The 19434-nt window shown below is 43.9% G+C and overlaps 1 protein-coding gene across 1 annotated transcript in view; it reads right to left on the reverse strand.

Moving 5' to 3' along the window:
- Nucleotides 1–468: 468 nt before the first annotated feature.
- KCNK9 (potassium two pore domain channel subfamily K member 9) overlaps nt 469–19434 on the reverse strand; it is a 136907-nt gene continuing 117941 nt past the window's right edge. The window contains exon 2 of the mRNA XM_032762893.2: nt 469–1569. Within this exon, the coding sequence (XP_032618784.1) occupies nt 728–1569 (842 nt within the window). The 3' untranslated portion in view covers nt 469–727. The remainder of the gene's footprint in view (nt 1570–19434) is intronic.

The raw sequence follows: 19434 nt of genomic DNA on the forward strand, positions 1-19434 counted from the left end.
TTATTAATTCCATTGCTAGTTTTTCTTGTGTTTTTTTATAATGCATACCAGTTTTACAAAGTGCATGCTTTATTTTTATTTTATTTTATTTTTAATTTTGAACTGGCAAGCTAAAATGATCCATCTTTTCCTGCTTCTTTTTTTTTTTAAATGTTAATACAATCTAAAATCTAGCATTCAAAAATTGATCATGATACACCTGGTATATTGACTGCTTATGACACATGCTTGACTTGGCAAAAACAAAACAAATTGGCTCCCCCGTCCCCTATTCTTTTGGAAGCAGTCTAAAAGTTAAAAGCAGGCTGGAACACAATTGCTTCAAGGGAAAAAAAATTAATACCTGATGCATTTTTGTCACATGGCACTCGTTGTGGAATTGCACACACACGCACTCAACAGACACGCGCACACGCACACAGCGACCTGCTTGAGAGGAAAATAGTTTATTAGGTCAGGAGTGCCAGCGGCACAAGAAGGCTCCCAGCTTTGTGTGCAACTTTGGATTTGGTACCCACTTCATTTCACCTCGAAACCTCTGAAATCCACCGAGGGGGTAATGTAAGGCATACTTTGCTGGAACAGTAATAATCCATGCTTCATGCTCAAGAGCTGAGTCTCAGAGGAGGACTGGCTTTTTCTATTCCCTTTGGCCTCGCTCCGTCTCACTCAAGAAACAAAAAAGGTAATTGGGAGAAACAAGTAAAGCAAAAGAAGACAAATCACTTTAAATGGACTTTCGCCTTTTCATCAGCCTGTGGTTATCTGTAAAGCTGTGCAACCCAGGTGAGATGGAGCTAACAGGAGATGGGAAAAGGCTGTTTTTTAATGTGCTTGGTGAGATCTCTTCTATCTTATAAGAGATGGAGTGAAAGTACTGAGGATTCAGCTTAGAGCTGAATGAATTTTGGTGAGACACCATCCGGCTGGTGTACTCGTGGGACCTGTAACACATGCAGGAACAAACTGACTGAAGATCTGTTACTTCAGCCTTGTACCGTGGCCGAACATGCTGGGCGTCCTCTTGAATGTGGATAATCATGCTGTTGCGATTCCCTGCCAGGGATGCCCGCTCCTCGGCATCCCGTCTCTCATCCTCACTGTTCATGGTTAAGAACCTGAGAACAACCAGATTTAGAAATGCTCCAATGACTGTCAACCCCACTAGAATGTACATAAAGCTAAAAGCCACGTAGAGTGGCTTCTTTTGGAGGGCCCCTTTGGTCTGCAGGGCCACATAGTCACCAAATCCTATCGTAGTCAATGTTATAAAGCAGTAATAGTAAGCATGGAAAAAGCTCCACTCCTCATATTGGGAAAAGGCTGCTGCTCCAATGCAGAGGGTTCCCATGCAGGAGAAGAAACCCACAGTGACCATGTTTTCCATGGAGACGTCCGTGCTCCTCATCCCACAGCACTTTTTGATCCGTTTCAGGAGGTACTTGACAAAGGTGTTCATGCGCTCGCCCAGGCTCTGGAACATGACCAGCGTCAGTGGAATCCCCAGAACAGCGTAGAACATACAAAAGGCTTTCCCGGCATCCGTCCCTGGGGCGGCATGTCCATAACCTGGAGAAGGAAAGGAAAAGATAGGAGCGTCAGCAAGGAGGGGGAATTCCAAAAGCTTCCTCATCATACCGGCAGCACAAATCATTAACAAAAATAACTCAAGCACCCTGTCAACACCCATGTCTTCCCCAGGCAGAATACTCTCCTTGCTGGAGAAGTCAAAGCCACCTCTTTCAAAATCTTTGGAAGGTACAAGTGACTCCTACTTTAATGAGGACTTCTTTGCTGCTGCAGCAGTGGAAGTGTTCAGCCTGGGAGTTCATGAGAACACTGCAGTGATGAACTGCCCTACTGTTACAGGGGGCTCCCAAAGCCAGCGAAAACTTTAGGTGTGCATGTGCCTGAGGAGAAGACGGGATGAAGGAATGGAGAATCTATTCTGTTGCGTTCCGATTTAAATAAAAGCCTTGTCCTTGTAAGCAAGCAAGAAGAGTGGCAACACTGCTTAATGGCAAACAAAATTATACAGAGTTCATTTGCTGAAGAAGTTTCACTTCCTTCCTGAAGGATTTACAATGGAGGATAACATAATATTCAACCTCCATAACTGGACATGGTTGTCTTCACCAGGGCATTTAAAAAAAAACCACACACACTAATACCTGGCATTGGAATCTGGTCCATTGCAAAGGAAGGGGATTTTGATGACCTCAGAGGTAAGTATTCTCTGGCAGGAGTGATTCAGCAGTATCCAGAAAACCATCAGAGGTAGAGAAACCATCCCAAACCTCTCTCCAGTTTGTTGGTGGAATTTTAACAAGCTTCTCCTAGGAACCCTGTGAAGGACACTCACTGCTAGAAGACTGTAGGGTTTTGAGGGGAGGGTTAAGGCTTGCACTATTTTTAATTACAGAGGAATGCACAATTGATTCCGCTCATTCTACAATTACTAGAAATGGTTGGAACTATTAATTATATCAGGTGACTCAGGTAGTCCAGGACTGGATATCTGGTATGTTTCCTGTTATATTAGTAGAGATATGAGAACTGGTTTACATTGAGTGAGAACCTACCCAAACCATTGTGACTTAACTTTTTCACCCCACATTGTTGCACAAATCCATAGTTCCTGCTAGGAGTGGGAATGTGAAAATACCTAGATCCCTGCGCGGATACAAAATTTGTATCCGCACCCAATCTGCAATCTGCAAACAAAGTCCGTGGATATCCATGGACAAAGCTGATATCCGCAGATTTTCAGGGCTCTAAAAATACCTCAAGAGAGAAAGATCTTGCAGGAATTTTTGTCCAGTTTTGCAGTCCTAAGAGGTTTCACAGAATCTAAATGTCCTGTTCCTCACTCCATTATGTTGGGGAATATGACTTTTCTGGAATCAATGGCAATAAACAGGTACAAAACTGGAGTGGAGAATCAGGCCTATAGATGGTCATGGCCTAGTGAGCCATCTAATCCATCTCCTTGCCAATGTAAGACACAGACAGGCAGGCAGGAAAAAGATCTCAACTTTTAGATACTTATCCACACTGAATGTAATCTCTAAGTGTAAAATTCACTCCCTTGCAGAGAGATTGCACAAGGTCTTACTCACCACCTATTTTCCACGTAAGCCCTCCAAATAGGAATGATGATGGCCTCTTGGCCCTCCACACAGGAGTGAATTTCTTTTGACATTTCCCCAATCAATACTGTAGCCCTACTCTGATATTTTCAGTCAGACTCTTGGTCCAAAAACTACCCATCTGCAGTGTGCACAGTATGAAATGCAACTAGTAGTTAATTAGCTACACTGCTGCAGGTAACGGTAGTAAATTGTCCTGCGCTTGGCTACTGATGCAATGATCTATTAATGCACTTTCACCAGAACTCAGTACTGAATCCCATGCAAAGTAGAAAGAAACACTGGTCTAGAAAAAGAAACAAAAACTAGAAACTATATCTTCAAAGATCCAGTAACAACCGTTATTAACTCAACTGCTAGTTGCTGGCAGCTGGATGGTGATATAAAAACAAGTCTGCCAAAAAAAAATAGAAACAAGTTATTTTTAAGATTACAGAAAGAACAAATTGATTCACCTGTTGTACCAGACCTTGTTTTCAGCTCTTTACAAAGAGCAGCTTCCAAATTTCCTGGGGGAATAAATGCCTCCCATAGATTGATGCTGGATTTGTTCCACCTGACTATCCCTCAGTAAAGGCTATAATTGCCTCTCATTACTAAGATCAGCTTTTGAACTACAGGGGTGTTAATTAAAGCAAGGACATCTTCCCATTTTATAGCTTTAGTTACAGCTGATAAAGAGGAGGAAAGCTCCAGAAAATGTGATTTTCCAGATGGTGACAGAGATGGCAGTTGGTAGAAACAGCTTTCACTTGGGCTCTAAAGAAAATGGTTAGGGATGAAAAAAGATTTCATTTGCAATTGTCCAATCCCACTCCTTAAGGATCCAGAGAGACAATTTAGGAAGATTATAAGAAATTAATATTATGCACTTACAGAGTATCTTCCATCTGAGTTTCTTGAAGTACTTTACAGACCCTGTAATTAATTCACTTACAATACCCCTGTGAGATAGATAAGCTTTAGTAGCCCCATTTTGCAGGTAGGAAAGGTGAAGCACAGATAGAAAGGTCTCACAAGGTCACACAGCTAGAAAGAGAAAGACTACTATATAACTTTAGCCATTAGACCACACTCACTGTGTCGATGTAGGTTTATACAATCGGATATGTTATATCACAGTTTGAACATAAACACGTAGAACAGACAAAGTCTTTTTTATTGAGATGGAATCAAGCCTTTAAAATAGATACTTGAGTGCTAGGCAAAGAACATTTCTTTAGTGCAGACAAGGCCTTGGAACATATGTAGCTCCGTGGCACTGGCCTCAGAGATTAACAGTGAAATGCTCTGAACTTTACAAAGCAAAAGCAAAACTCTCATTTGCTTAAGTGGTGCAGAATCAGGCCATAAACACTGAAATCAGCAAAAACCAAATGATATTAGTTAAGTTCTTTAAGTTTTAATAATGTAGGTCTGAAATTTAAAATGGGACACTGTCCCTTTTAATTTCAAACTCCCTCAGAGACCCAATGTCAGAAGCCAGAGAAGGATTAAAGTTTGCCAGAAGAAAGTGAAGGATAAACAGTTTTTCTTACCTGTAAATAGTGTTCCTCCAGTGGATAAGGTCAGGCTCCAGCTAGATGGGTTTGACTTTCAACAAGCCTCGGTGGACACAAGCGACCACTTCTGTAGCAGAACATGACTGCCTAATAGGGTGACCAGACAGCAAATGTGAAAAATCAGGATGGGGGTGGGGGGTAATGTGAGCCTATATAAGAAAAAGACCCAAAAATCGTGACTATCCCTATAAAATCAGGACATCTGGTCACCCTACTGCCTAAACAGGGTGTCTAGAGACTCTTGTTAACTTCCCCAGCTCAAAAGCCGGGGCACTTTATTCAAATATGAAGAGAAATACTTACAAGTTGGGAGATGAGACACTGGGTTGGAATGAGCCTGGTTACAGAAATAAAGGCATCTGAATACACATGGTATTGGGTTTTCAGCTTAGATCATTTTCACCACCCTGAGAAGGGGGTGAAGGTTATGCAGAGGATCCTAGGACCATGGTATTGAGAAGACATCCACTTAAGAAGCTAAGAGACTGAAGAAAACTAGAGAACTTGGGCATCCACAAGAAAGGAGAAGAGGTGCATAAAGGTGACACACCATGTCTACCCCAGGGAGTGAAGCACTGCAGAGGGGACAGCTCCTTCTGCCAGGTTAGACTTTCTGCTTATTCTGGATGTGAGCAAGTTCGATGTGCCTAGGAGATGAGCAACAGATAGAGGAAAGAGGTTTTGTTCTGCTCAACTGAGCAGTAGGATCAAACAGTAGAGAAGCCCAACTTGTGGAGCCTTAACTTGGAGCAGAGCCATATCTATCTAGGTATCTAGAAGGCTCCCATCACTGCAGTATCTGGAACAGCAGAATGCAAGGACCTGATTAACAGCAGGCAGGAGAGTGAACTAGGAGAGTGATCCCTAATGTTTAAAGAGACATTACCAGATGGAACAGGGGGTGCACAAATGACTTTCACCTTGAATGGTGGGAACAAAGTGGCTTCCGTACCCATTCTTTCCCCGTTATGGCCAGATGCTTGCTTAGGCTTCACCGATGGGATTCTTCAGTTGTGCCCTGGTTTGGAGAAGGATAGTCAGGCATGAGGAACGTGTCCTGTCTCGAAGCGTTATCCCTGTTTTGAGCCAATCTGTGTCAATTGCAGTTTCCTCCCCAGCTACAGCTGAGGCGATATGGAGCGTGTCCAGTTCCTCAAACAGTCATGCAGAATGGTTGAGAGGTTTAGTCATGAGAGGCAGAGACTTGGGTCACCACAGCCTCATCCCAAATGGGTCACTGAGTTATTTTCTTCTTTGCTCGCTCTGGGGGATGCCTCTGGAACTCAACAGCACACTAAGGACAATTCTGGAAAAGCAGCGAGATCTAAACACTCTTGCTTGCTCTGTTCATAGCAGAGTATAATTTGGGAGGCTTCAGGCAACCTGATTTGTTCCATTAAGTTGGCTGTTCCATTGCTTGCTTGTGCCCTTTTAAGTATAAGGAAAAAGGAAACCCACTTAGTCTGAGGCTGGCACTATCTAGTCAGGGAGAAATACTTGGTTAGTTTCCTTTCAAGCTTCTAAAAGAGTAATACAGACAAGGTACTGGCATCTTAAAGCCCCACTTATCCAACAAAGTGAATTCAATTGAATCACATTGAGTTCTTGTGAGAAGACAGATGCTCCCAGGACAGCTGGGAGTATTAAAGCACCAGCACTAAGCAAACAATGAAACGTAACTGCGATTATGCATCTTGTCACCTGGAATAAGCAAGTCAATGATAACTGGTATAATAAATTAAAAGGGAAAAAAATTCTGAACATTCCCAGTGCAGTGCGTCTACACTGTGGTCACCGTATTTAGACCATCAGCAGTCCAGGGCAGAGTCTGTGTCTGTACTGTGTCCTGTGCTCTCAGCTCTTGGACAGGTGTGGTTGCGCCCTAGGCCCTCATACCAGACCAAGCACATGAGCAGTGCTTACCAAATCATCATATTAAAAATGAAACGTACAGACAACAAGCTGTTTAGTATTTGTAAGCAGTGTCAAACCCACGGTAAAGCTGCAGAGCTGCTGGGTCCATTCACATTTGCACTCAGTTTTTAGACCATCTCGAGTCCTGAAGCAGCACAGCTCTTGGTGTTAGTCAGGGGGGAGAATTGTTCCCTCTGGGGAGTAGGTTTTATTGCCTCTTTCCTTCTCATGTCATTCACTGCAGTGACGGCCACTTGGCATCTCTCACCGAGCCGCCTCTTCTTTGACAACAGCATGTGAAAAAATTAACCGTGCCAGCCCCATGACTCAACCCTTTCTTACTCATTCTGGCTGCAGCTCCGCAAGACAGATGATGAAACGGGAATGATGGCATCTGCAACTCAGACAGGGAAGCATAATTCAGATAAAAAAGCCAGGCTGATGTCACAGGTTCACTTCAGAGGTTTATTGACATCAGGGAAAGTGCCCCGGAGAATTACCGGCACTTTTCTGACTTCAGAGCCACCACTTCAAATGGGAGGGAGAGGAAGCCATATCCTTTTTATTGTAAAGATGAAACCGGTCGACGTCAGGGTTTGGCAAGGGTGCTCTGGAGTTGGCTCTGCTACAAGGCTCGCTGTGACCAAAAGCCATTCCCATCTGCTCAGTGGCAGGTGTGAAGGGAGCTGGTGGGCTTCGCTCACTTCCCCATGAATAGCAAACAGGAAAGCACTATTGCAGCTGGAATTCTCAGAAGACAGGCCAAAGACTGAATGAACCATGGTGATTGAACTCTCTTCTTGCCCTCAGAGATGACCCCTTTGGGCTGGAGGCACACTGCACAGAAATGTGCACTGCTGCCATTCATGGAACACATTTGTTCTGGGCAGATTTCAATCCTCAGGGCTGGCAATGATTTAAAAAAATGACAACAAATAACAGGCCCTGCCCAAAGCCAGCACTGCAAACTGTTACAGCCCAAAGGGTTTCCCAGCACCAGTGGAGAGAGGTGTTAATCCCCTGTAAGCGAATAAAAGGGGTTCACCGTTCTTTTTCCCAGGCAGCCTTTCAGTGGAGAAATCCATTCATTCGGCAATGTTATCATTCACTGCCATAACGCCACAGGCTGTGCTCTCATTGGATCTCTTCTTAAAAGGATGGGGCATGATTATTATTGGATGGGAGACATCCAAGGAAAATCCATGTGCTGGAGGAAGCAGTGTTGTGTGAGGACAAGTTTCCCTAGATGCCAGCATGAGCCGGTGATCCAACATGGTGCCGAGTGGCACTGTGCTCCTGGAGTGCCCATCTTTCCCATCTTCTGACCACCTGAGGTTATTAAACATCCTGGACAATTTTCTGCAAGATTGGAGGGCTAATCCAAATTCCTGGCTACCTTCCTGTTTGATTATATTCTGCTGAATTAAATTTCCCCTCCGAGTTTCTGATGGAGTTATTACTCTTCCTGTCTGTTGTGTAGCATAGCTGTTGCGTTCCACCCCAGATGTGGCCGCATATCAGTGATGACTGGAGTGATATCCAAACCAACTAAGCTATTCAGCCACCCAGAGAAAAGAAGGTAAAGAAATCAGACTCCTGTCAGAAAAGCAACAGCTCTCCATCTGATCTGTGCTCTGAGTCTGGTTTATCTGGGTGAAAGATGCCTTGTTATAATAAACATCCTCCCTGGCATTCAAGTAGTTATTCAAGGAAGTTATTTTTGACTCCTCCCTCTCCCTTGTCCCATGTATCCAAGCTATCTTTTTGTTCTGTATTTGTACGTCACCCAGCACAATAGAGTCCTAGACCATGACTAAGGCTCCTAGGAACTGCAGGAATACAAATAAATACAAAATAACAATATCCAAATCCTGCTGCCTTTTTCTTCCTGAACTTCTCCAGGATCCACCCTTTTCATTCCCTTCCTACAGTCAGGTTCAAGCCCTCATTATATCTTGCCTCAATTACTGCTACAGCCTCCCCTCTGGTCTCCCAAATGCACAAATTTTCCGCCTTCGGCCCATATAAAAACAGCTGCTAAAGTCATATACCACAACACAATGGCTCTCTCTCGGTACAGGGTGATGTGGTGACATGTGGCGATATCACACACTGCTGATGTCATTGTCACAGATAGGAACCCTGCAGAGTTTGGGGAAAGTCCACTGCAACCTTTATGTAAAAGTAGGCTGGTACAGTGTACCAGTAAGAAGTAGCCACTGCTCCTGGCCTGTACGCAGCCAATGTTAAAGTTTGCCACCCCACCCCCACCTTGTCAGCAGCCCTGCCGGTAGGGACCATAAGTCTTCTGTGTTACTTTCACCTCTGGGGGTGAGCGTCAAAATCTTAGCAGTAGCCCCTATGAAGATTCCTTGTATGAGGGTGGCTCAGTTTATAACAACTGCTAATCTTTCCTCTGCTACCATACAACCCACCTTCCTCAGTAACCATGCTTCCTTCCAGGATACTTGCTACAATCCACTCTGATTCATAATATAAGTCCATATACCCTGTCTGGAAATTACACCAAATAGTTCATGATATATCAGGGTCCACAGGGCGCAGCAGGTGACTTGTGTTGCTTTGTTCTCACTGGGAACCTTTCTTGTTGAACTTGAGACAAGTTTTTTAGTTGCTCACATAAAACAAGTTTAAATGAGCCTCAGCAGAGAGTTGGCTGGATCTGTGGATCCCTCCAACAGAGAGGCAGGGACATAACAGGCAGGAGGAATGGGCTGCTTCTCCTCTGATCTGCTAAGTTATATGTCAGGTGCCAGCCTGAGCCACTATTCTTGAGGGTGGGAGGCCAAGCCAGACCTCTGTACATCGTGAGTCATAAGACAGATAACTGCCTCAGCCTACAAAATTACCCCAGGAGCAGGAATCTCTGTAAGCAAATCGGAGACACTGAATCAAACGCCTGCCAGCAAACTGAACAGATGACAGCAAAGCAGCAGAGATGAAACATTCCCTCAAAAGATAGATAATGGCTGCTGTGTCAGCACATCCCTGTCCTCTTCAAGTCAAGGGCTTGTTTCCTCAAGCACTTTTAGATCATGTTATGGCCTAAATTCATTGTATAGAATCTTCTCTACCTAGATCTTCCCTGGTTTATGAAACTTGTACCTTCTGTTTTAGCAAGATCCGTCCAGTTATTGTAATTGCTTCCTTTCACATATCTCTGCATAGCAACAAGATGCCCTAAGCACCAACATTTCCAATCTATGTAATGTACAAGTGCTATGCACGATAAGTGGTGGCATAAACACCCCTGCCATGGCTGTTACACATATGTATTAATAAACTTCTTGTTAGGTGAGAGAAAACAGCAGCAAAGAACACATGCACTCAAAGAGACACTTGAGAAAATAAATGATGCTTCTGTTGCTCAGTATAGCTAGCCGAACACAGGCTCTTCTGGGCAGCTGGGGGAATAACAGTGGCAGGCCATCAACTAAGAAAACCTGCTGTACAGTGCACAGCAAAACTCCATGAAGCAATAGCCCCACCTGAGCTGAACTGCTGTGCCTGCCTTTGGTGGGAAGATACATTTCTTAGACAATCTTTGGTGGGAAGAGACTGTCTAGGAAGGAGTATGGCAGAAAGAGATCTAGGTGTCATAGTGGACCACAAGCTAAATATCAGTCAACAGTGTGATACTGTTGCAAAAAAAGCAAATGTGATTCTGGGATGCATTAACAGGTGTGTTGTAAACAAGACACGAGAAGTCATTCTTCCGCTCTACTCTGCGCTGGTTAGGCCTCAACTGGAGTATTGTGTCCAGTTCTGGGCACCGCATTTCAAGAAAGATGTGGAGAAATTGGAGAGGGTCCAGAGAAGAGCAACAAGAATGATTAAAGGTCTTGAGAACATGACCTATGAAGGAAGGCTGAAAGAATTGGGTTTATTTAGTTTGGAAAAGAGAAGACTAAGAGGGGACATGATAGCAGTTTTCAGGTATCTAAAAGGGTGTCATCAGGAGGAGGGAGAAAACTTGTTCACCTTAGCCTCTAATGATAGAACAAGAAGCAATGGGCTTAAACTGCAGCAAGGGAGATTTAGATTGGACATTAGGAAAAAGTTCCTAACTGTCAGGGTGGTTAAACACTGGAATAAATTGCCTAGGGAGGTTGTGAAATCTCCATCTCTGGAGATATTTAAGAGTAGGTTAGATAAAAGTCTGTCAGAGATGGTCTAGACAGTATTTGGTCCTGCCATGAGGGCAGGGGACTGGACTCGATGACCTCTCGAGGTCCCTTCCAGTCCTAAAGTCTATGAATCTTTGGGTACTGCCCCACCAAGGACCACATTCAGGGCCAGATTTAGGGGCAGGCAACCCAGGTGACCACCTGTGGTGCCAGGCATGGGGAGCCACCAAGCTCAAAGTATTGTTTTTGTTGTTAGCATGAATAAATGCAGATGTACAGATCCTAGCATGTAAGCGTATTGCCTTATATGACAGGGATAAATCATGCATTGAAGTTGTGAAATGGGCTACAAATGCAATAGAAATAAGGTTTTCAAAAGTTTAACAAATGGTGAGGGGGCACGAAAGACGCTCCTCACCTCGGGCACCATCATTTGGTCTAGGACCGGGCTGGCCACACTGATGATTTACCAGTGGCTAGAGGGCAACATTTAATGTGTGTAAACTGAAGCCAAACTCTTTTTTAACACAGAGCTGTAGCCCATATAGACTTCAGGTCCACTTCTATCGAGATGGAGTATTGCATGCAAAATTCAGAGGTCCTGTACGTTCCCTGAGATGGGACTGCCTTTGAGTAGACGACTCAGTGCTTTGCTAGGTGGTCAATGCAAGCAGCGCACGCAGCCCCCACCTACAGCCCACCCCTGCTTCGCTCATGGGTCTTTGATGGATCAGCTTCCAGAGGAGACAATTGCGAATAGTGCTTTAGAGGCAGCATTCACCCTACCCTCTGTCATGCATTCAGGCTGTGCATAGATGCAGGTCACACAACATGGCCTTGTAGGTAAATAACCAATGTATTTTGAGGAAAGATGGAGCCAGTGAGATGAACTGGTTAAAAACAAAACATTAGAAATGGACAGAAAATAGTGAGCAACTTCCAAAAAAGGTTTTAAAATAAAAATATCTTGCTTTTCAATTTAGAAACAGAACCTGAGAAAAGCAATTTTTGAAAACCAACACGTACATTGGAGCAGGGAGGAGGGTTGGTTTTTCACCATATGACTGGAACATTTTGAAAGAAATGAATTTTTTCTGTGACAATTTTTGTTTTTAAAAAAAGGCTGTTTAAAATGTTTTTGAAATGACAAATTCTGACTGGTACGACAAATTATTGATACCTATTTTGTAATAGTAAGTATGCTGGGCACTGAAGGCTGTAACCCATAATCTCTATTTCCTCAATTCTGCTGTATCTCATTATCTTGTACATTTTCTTTTTTACTGACAAGGTAAGAAATAACTGGGACTGTCAACAGTTCTCTTTACCCTTTAATAAAAAGCCTAATAAGTAAAATGGACAATGTATCTGTTCTTTCACACAATGTTCATAGAAAGAACAGGAGTATGTGGCACCTTAGAGACTAACAAATTTATTTGAGCATAAGCTTTTGTGGGCTACAGCCCACTTCATCGGATGCCTAGAATGGAACATACAAGAAGAGTATATATACACATTCAGAGAAGATGCCATGCCAGCTCTAAGAGGCTAATTAATTAAGATGACCTGTTATCAGCAGGAAAAAAACTTGTAGTGATAATCAAGATGGTCAATAACAGACAGTTGACCAGAGGTGTAAGGATAGTTATGATACGGAAATAGATTCAAGCAGTGTAATCACTCAGCCATTCTCAGTCTCTTTTTAAGCCAGAGTTAATGGTATCTAATTTACAGACTAACGCAGCTGCTACTCTGAAACCTGTCAATGTTCTTAGAGTACTAGAAATCAGAGACCTGTTAGATAACCTAGTCCAGCTCCCAGACAAAGCAGAATGACTCCCTGACATATATCCACTAGTGTTTTGTCCAGTGTCTTGTCTACTCTGAAATGTTTCAAGTGACAAGGTTAGTTCAGAGGAAGCCTATGGAAACTAAGGGCACAGAGCCTGTTTCTCTCATTTGTCTCTCTTTCTCTCTCCCCGTGCTGTTTCATCTCCATTCCTCTCATTGTGTTTGCTGTCTCATCTAACTCCTGTCACATATGAGAGCAGACATGACTAGCAGCAGCTTCTTTGTTTTATCTCACAGGAGACATGGTAGCTGCATCTCCCTAATGGCATGATGCAGCATACAGAACTCAGACTGTTGAGAGCTCATTGCCACAGCCGGGATTGGCTTGGATGTTTCATGACTAACCATACTCTTTGGAGGCTGAATGCCTACTCCAAAGCCAATTCTGTTTTGTCCATCATTTTGCCTCTCTGTGGCCATCATCCAATATGTGCTGAAGCCCCACAGGGCAGGCTCCAAGGGGTGCTGGAACAACATCCCAAGCAAAGTTTAGGGAATATTAATGTTGCTTTCCCAGGGATGAATGTATGGAACTACACCCTCAGGAGAAAGTGCTCTGATAGCTCTGCTCCGCACAGGTGCCATGGTAAAATACACTTCTTCACTGACAGAAGAAGTGTATTCTGTCAAGTCACAATAATAATGAACATATCACTTCAAAGCATGGAATGAATATTAACTAATCCTCAGAACCTCCTTTTTTATTTGTTGCTGCTGCTGCTCTGATTCTCCCCTGCCTTGTGTAGTCACTTCTGCAAAGTAGCTATTTGGAGGCTTCAGGCTATTCCCAGAGGACAAGAGTCCATATGACAGAACAGCCATCACAACTGGTATTTTGCTGACCTTCTCTGCAGACATGCCCTGAACGGAAAGGGTATTGCAACTGAACCATGCCCTCAACACTAGTCTCCCCAGGGCAGAACTGAGCACAAGCATGAGGAACCATGAGGGAAAGCTTCCAGTGCTATTGCGTGTGCTGACCTTGCTCTTGGGAGAGAGGACACCAGCCTCTCCCAGACTGTCCACCAGGGAACTTTCCCCTCACTTCAATTCACTTCAGAAAAAGAAATAAACACTCAATAGCAACAGCCCCTCCACCCACTCTAGGGCTCCACTTAGTGACTCTGCAGTACTGCCCTGGCACCTAGTGCCAAAGACTGTGAGGCCTGCAGCTTCCAAGCACTAAGGGGCTGGGAAGAGGAGGGGAGTCCTTTATCCACCCGTACAAGGGCACTGGCATTTCAGGGATGGGGCAGAGATTTGGGGTCAATCTGATGCTGCTAAGCCGACCATTATTTTGCTCTGGATTTCCTGCTGGTCAGTTGTTGACAGTTTGCCAAGACTACAGCTGAGCCTGGGCAACTTACTAAAGGAATAAACAATGCAGCAAATCAGCAGCCAGATGCCCTCCCAGGATAAGCTCACTTTGGACTCATTATACACCAGGGGGGAACTGGCATGCTGGATTCTTACAAAAATAATGATCATCCAGTCACCAGGATGCGAGAAGTCACTAGATTCAATGGCAAAGGGAAGGAAGCAGCTGACACTGAGTCTCTGGATTCAGAAGACTTGCATGCATCGCAGTATGGATTATTTAACCATTTACAGTGGTAGGGCCAGATTCTCCACTGCCTTGCACCTTGTGCCATCATTTACCAGTGTGGGTGCAAAATACTAGAATTAGATTTGGCAGCATTTGACATCCCCTTTGCACTGATGTAAGACTGTCCAAAATGCAAGGCAGTGGAGAACCAGGCCTGTAGCATTTCTGAGTCCAGTTTCTTCCCCACACAGCTCACATTCCCTCCATCTGACTCTGTTCTAATGGTTGTTAATGAGCTCAAAGCACTTTTAGGAAGCTGAATTCATACTTTACCCCTATATCCCTTCTCTCCACTTGCTGCTCCTCTTCTTGCTCTGAAGCTGTCACAGGTTTGATCCATGGGTCACACCACAGACACTCCCAAGACAAATCATGCCTAGAACAAGATCTCAAACAGAAGCGAATCATAGGCCAGGTCTACACTGTGACTTTAAATCGGTTTAATGGCCGATATACCGATTTAATGCTGTATCCGTTCACACGACGTCGTCATTAATATCGAGTTAAACGGCTCCTTAAATCGATTTCGGAACTCCTCCCAAACGAGAGGAGTAGCGCTAAATTCGATAGTGATAACTCGGATTAGGGTTCATGTGGACGGAAATCGACGTTATTGGCCTCCGGGCGGCATCCCAGAGTGCAGCACTGACCGCTCTGGACAGCAATCTGAACTCGGATGCAGCGGGCAGGTAAACAGGAAAAGCCCCGCGAACTTTTGAATTACATTTCCTGCTTGTCCAGCGTGGAGCTCTGATCAGCACGGCTGGCGATGCAGTTTGAAATCGAAAAAGAGCTCCAGCATAGACCGTACGGGAGATACTAGGTCTGATCGCTGTATGGGGAGACAAATCTGTTGTATCCAGCTCCGTTACAGAACACGAAATGCCAAAGCGTTTGAATAAAAAACTCCAGGATACACAGCGCTGCGTGACAAGCGTAACGGGAAGCCAGAGACTCAAATGGACGCTCATGAAGGGAGGGAGGGGGTACTGAGGACTCCAGCTATCCCACAGTCCACAGCAGTCTCTGAAAATTATTTGCATTCTTGGCTGAGCTCCCAATGTCTGTAGGTTCAAACACAGTGTCTGGCGTGGTTCAGGGAACAGCTCCTCAGTTTATTTCCCCCCACCACCACGTGAAAAAAAAAAGGGAAAGATTGCTGTGCTATGGCGTTTGCTCAATGCACTCCGCGAAAAAGGCGCCAAAGGGTTGTCTGCTGCCTTCACAAAGGGAGGGGTGAGGCTGTACCCAGCACCACCCGGGGCAATGTTTTCTGCCCCATCAGGCACTGTGCTCTCAACACGGAAGTGGGAACTATGGGATAGCTGAGGAACAGCTACCCACAGTGCACCGCTCCTGAAATCGATGGTAGCTTTGGACCATGGACGCAAACAATCGATTTCAGGATCCCACTGTGGACGCACTAAACCGATTTTATTAGATCTGTTTTGTAATATCGGTTTAAGCTAATTCGAAATAATCGTGCAGTGTAGACGTACCCATAGAGACAAGTAAGAAAAGATCTATTACGTCATGTCCATTCCCAGGGGCAAGTGCAGGCTGTTCCATACAGTCTATTCTCCAGGGCTTTGTCCAGTCTGGTTTAAATGTTTGAAATAACAGGGCTTCTGCCATTTACCTTAGGAGATTAATCCACTGTCCAATAGATCCTACAATCAGGAAGTCTTTCTGCTATTCAGCTATGTTTTCTTCTGTTCTTTTCCCCATAATTATTACTTCTATACCCCCATATCCCAGACACAATTCTCCCCTTCCTTGATGTTTAACTCCCTTCAAATACTTGTAGATAGTTATTCTCTCTCACCATAGTCAATAAGTTTTACATATTGAAGTACTCGTGGCAGAATCCTGCACTGAAATCAACAGATGTTTTACAGCTTTTGCTTACCTATGCAAATACAGTTTTTAAATCTTTCCCCACACGCCAATCCTTTCCTTGATCGTTCTTATTACTGTTTTCTTACTTCCCTATAATCCTTCAGGATCTTTCCTAGCAATGTACACAGTCTATCACATGATGACTTTGCCTATGTAACTCCAAAGGGCCATATCTTTTTAACTATCCCATTGCATTACAAACTCATGTTGAAGTTGCCATTCATTATCACCGCTAGGTTTTATTTGTCATCACTGCTTTCCAGGAATCTTCCTCTTCCTGCACATCTGTGCTGCAGACTAGGATTTGCGTCCCTTGATCATGAGACAAGTCGCTCTGTCAGCTTGCCTCCTCATAAATCCGATCCCCTCCTGCTGTTTATTTCTTCCTGTAAATTTCCTCTTTTAAAGTTTTCGCAATCACTCAATCAGCATTTGGCTCAGTATGCAAACAAGCATCCGCAGGGCTGGATTTATACCCTACGCGCCTCTCAGCATGGCATCTTCCTTGTCCCTTCCTCCCCCCACCTACAGCTGACCTTCAGGTTGCACACAGCTTTAGAGAGGTAAGGCACCCCTAAAACGCCGATGCCCCTGGACATGTGCCTACTGTGCTGAATTGGAAATTCAGCTCTGAGTATACACTGTGAGACATATGATGCCCAGCATACACATGACCAGAAAGAGGGATAAGCATGTGTTACCTCCTATTTGAAATGAATCTGTCTGAGACATGTCACCTCCTGGTTACATGTTTTAACAACAGAACTTTCAGTATAGACACATAACTCCTTAAATATTATCTGTACACACATGCCATAATCATTACAATGTCCAGTGAGCTACTGGCTCTCAGTAGAGACCGTACATGACATCCTTTAGTGAATTATTATGCACATATTCAACCCAGAAGATCCCCATAAATCTCCGTGCAACCCCTGTGCCCTCTGTCAGTTGGCATCAAGAGTCCCCTGGGTCACAGAGTTCAACTTGCTCAGAATTAAGTTGTAAAGTGCTGGGCACCATTCACAAGGGCAGGGGCCTAAGCGTGTCATGTCTCGTATGAGTTGGCAGGTCCATTTGATTGGTATGTCTGAGTAAAAGGGTAAGTACTTTCAGGGCAGAATACAGGGGCTTGTGGGGTAATGATCCCTGCAAAGTTACAAATGAATTGAGCTTCTTCTCATCATTAACTGATCTGAGAAACATGGACTGGAAGCTGTCTGGAAAGCTTTCACTGAAAGGGTCTCAGGTGTTGAATCTTAAAAACCCTAGTTAAATATGTGTTGACAAAAGCAACCAAGAAACAGAATGTTTCAAGTGTCAAATAAAAATCACTTCCTGTCTCCATTAAACATTTCATCAATACCTGTGATGACATTATCCTACTGGTTCTCCTTACAAAACGAAGGCTGAGAAGAGATATGATTGCTCTCTATACACCAGAGAGATAAATACCAGTGAGGGAGAGGAGTTATTTAAGTTATGGGCCAATGTTGACACAAGAACAAATGGATATAAACTGGCCACCAAGAAGTTTAGCTTGACATGAGATAAAGGTTTCTAACCGTCAGAGGAGTGAACAGCTTTCCAAGGGGAGAAGTAGGGGAAATAATCTAAGTTGTCTCAAGACTGAGCTTGATCATTTAAAAGAAGGGATGGTATGATGAGACTGCCTACAATGACAGATGGCCCATCCGTGACTGCCAATAACAAATATATCCAATAGACAGAGATGGGACACCAGATGGGGTGGGCTCTGAGTTACTACAGAGAATTCTTTTCCAGGTGTCTGGATGGTGGGTCTTGCCTACATGCGCAGGACTAACTGATCACCAAATTTGGGATCAGTCAGGAATTTCCCCCTGGGTCAGACTGCCAGAGACCCTGAGAGTTTTCATCCTCTTCTGCAGTGTGGGGCACAGGTAACTTGCTAGTATAAACTACAGTAAAGGGTGGATACTCTGTAACTTGAAGTCTTTAACTCAATATTTGAGTAATTAAGCCAGAAGTTATGGGCCTACAACAGGGGTAGGTGGGTGAGGTTCTGTAGTCTGCAATATGCAGGAGGTCAGACTAGAGGATCATGATGGTCTCTTCTGGCCTTAAAGTCCATGAGTCTTGATAGTCTTCCATGGGAAGCAGTGTGGCATCACTAGCTGCCTTATGAAGCCTATAAAACTAAGTACATCCAGTTAACCCCCCTTGAAAGAAGCAGGTTGGTAATCTACAGTAGCAAGAGAGGCTGTCACAAGCAGTCAGACGTCGCCCATGATCTCTGTAAGATACTGATATTTTATCTCTATTAGGCTCCTTCTTTTCAATTAAACTAAGATTTATAAAAGCATAACAATTGCCTTCTAGGTAGTTTCCAGTGCATTTACAGGCTTATCTTGTTTTATTTACTGCTGTATCCGCCATAAATTGCACCCTGATTAAAAAAAAATCAATCTTTGCAAACTCTGAGAAGAAGTCTTTATGTGCATGGATTTTGAGTGTGGTGTCTCCTCAGCTTTCAGAGAGACACTATGACTTTCCATAGTCAAGACAAAGGCTAAAGGAAAGGCTATGTGACTTCCCTTCACTGGGCTTGGGCTGATCTACACTAGAAAAGCCATATTGGCATAACTATTGGGGTGTTGTATTTACCAATATAGTTATATTGGTACAAGTCTTGTGTGGACACCATTATACTGGTATATCTTATATCACGTCCCAAATGGAAATAAGCAATACCAATATAAACACTTTTATACCAGTATAGCTGTATCCACATTAATGGGATTTGCCACTTTTACACCAGCAAAACTTCCTAGAGTAGACAAGTACTAATGGTGGGTTCACTTCTAAGCATGCTGGGTGAGGAGGACCATAAAGCAAAAGGGCTAGAATGTCTCTGTAAAATGGGGATAATAGACCATTACGATTCATCTGCTATTGGAACTGGAAAAGGTTCAGAAAAGGGCTACAAAAATGATTAGGGGTGTGGAACAGCTTCCTTATGAGGAGAGAGTAATAGGACTGGGACTTTTCAGCTTGGAAAAGAGAGGACTAAGGTGGAGGGGGGATATGATAGAGGTCTATAAAATCATGACTCGTGTGGAGACAGTGAATAAGGAAGTGTTGTTTACTCCTTCTCATAACACAAGAACTTGTCCCTGCCAGCAGGTATATGGGATCTTGGGGAGCAATTACCACACAGGTGGGGTGCAAAATAAACTTTATTAAGAAAATGCAAAAAACAGGGAAAATTCAATAGTGAGGGGTATGGGGTTTGTTAAGGTAGACAATTGGGGAGGGGTTTCTTT

This window comes from Chelonoidis abingdonii, chromosome 2, assembly GCF_003597395.2.
Source record: "Chelonoidis abingdonii isolate Lonesome George chromosome 2, CheloAbing_2.0, whole genome shotgun sequence".
NCBI classification, from domain to species: domain Eukaryota; kingdom Metazoa; phylum Chordata; order Testudines; family Testudinidae; genus Chelonoidis; species Chelonoidis abingdonii.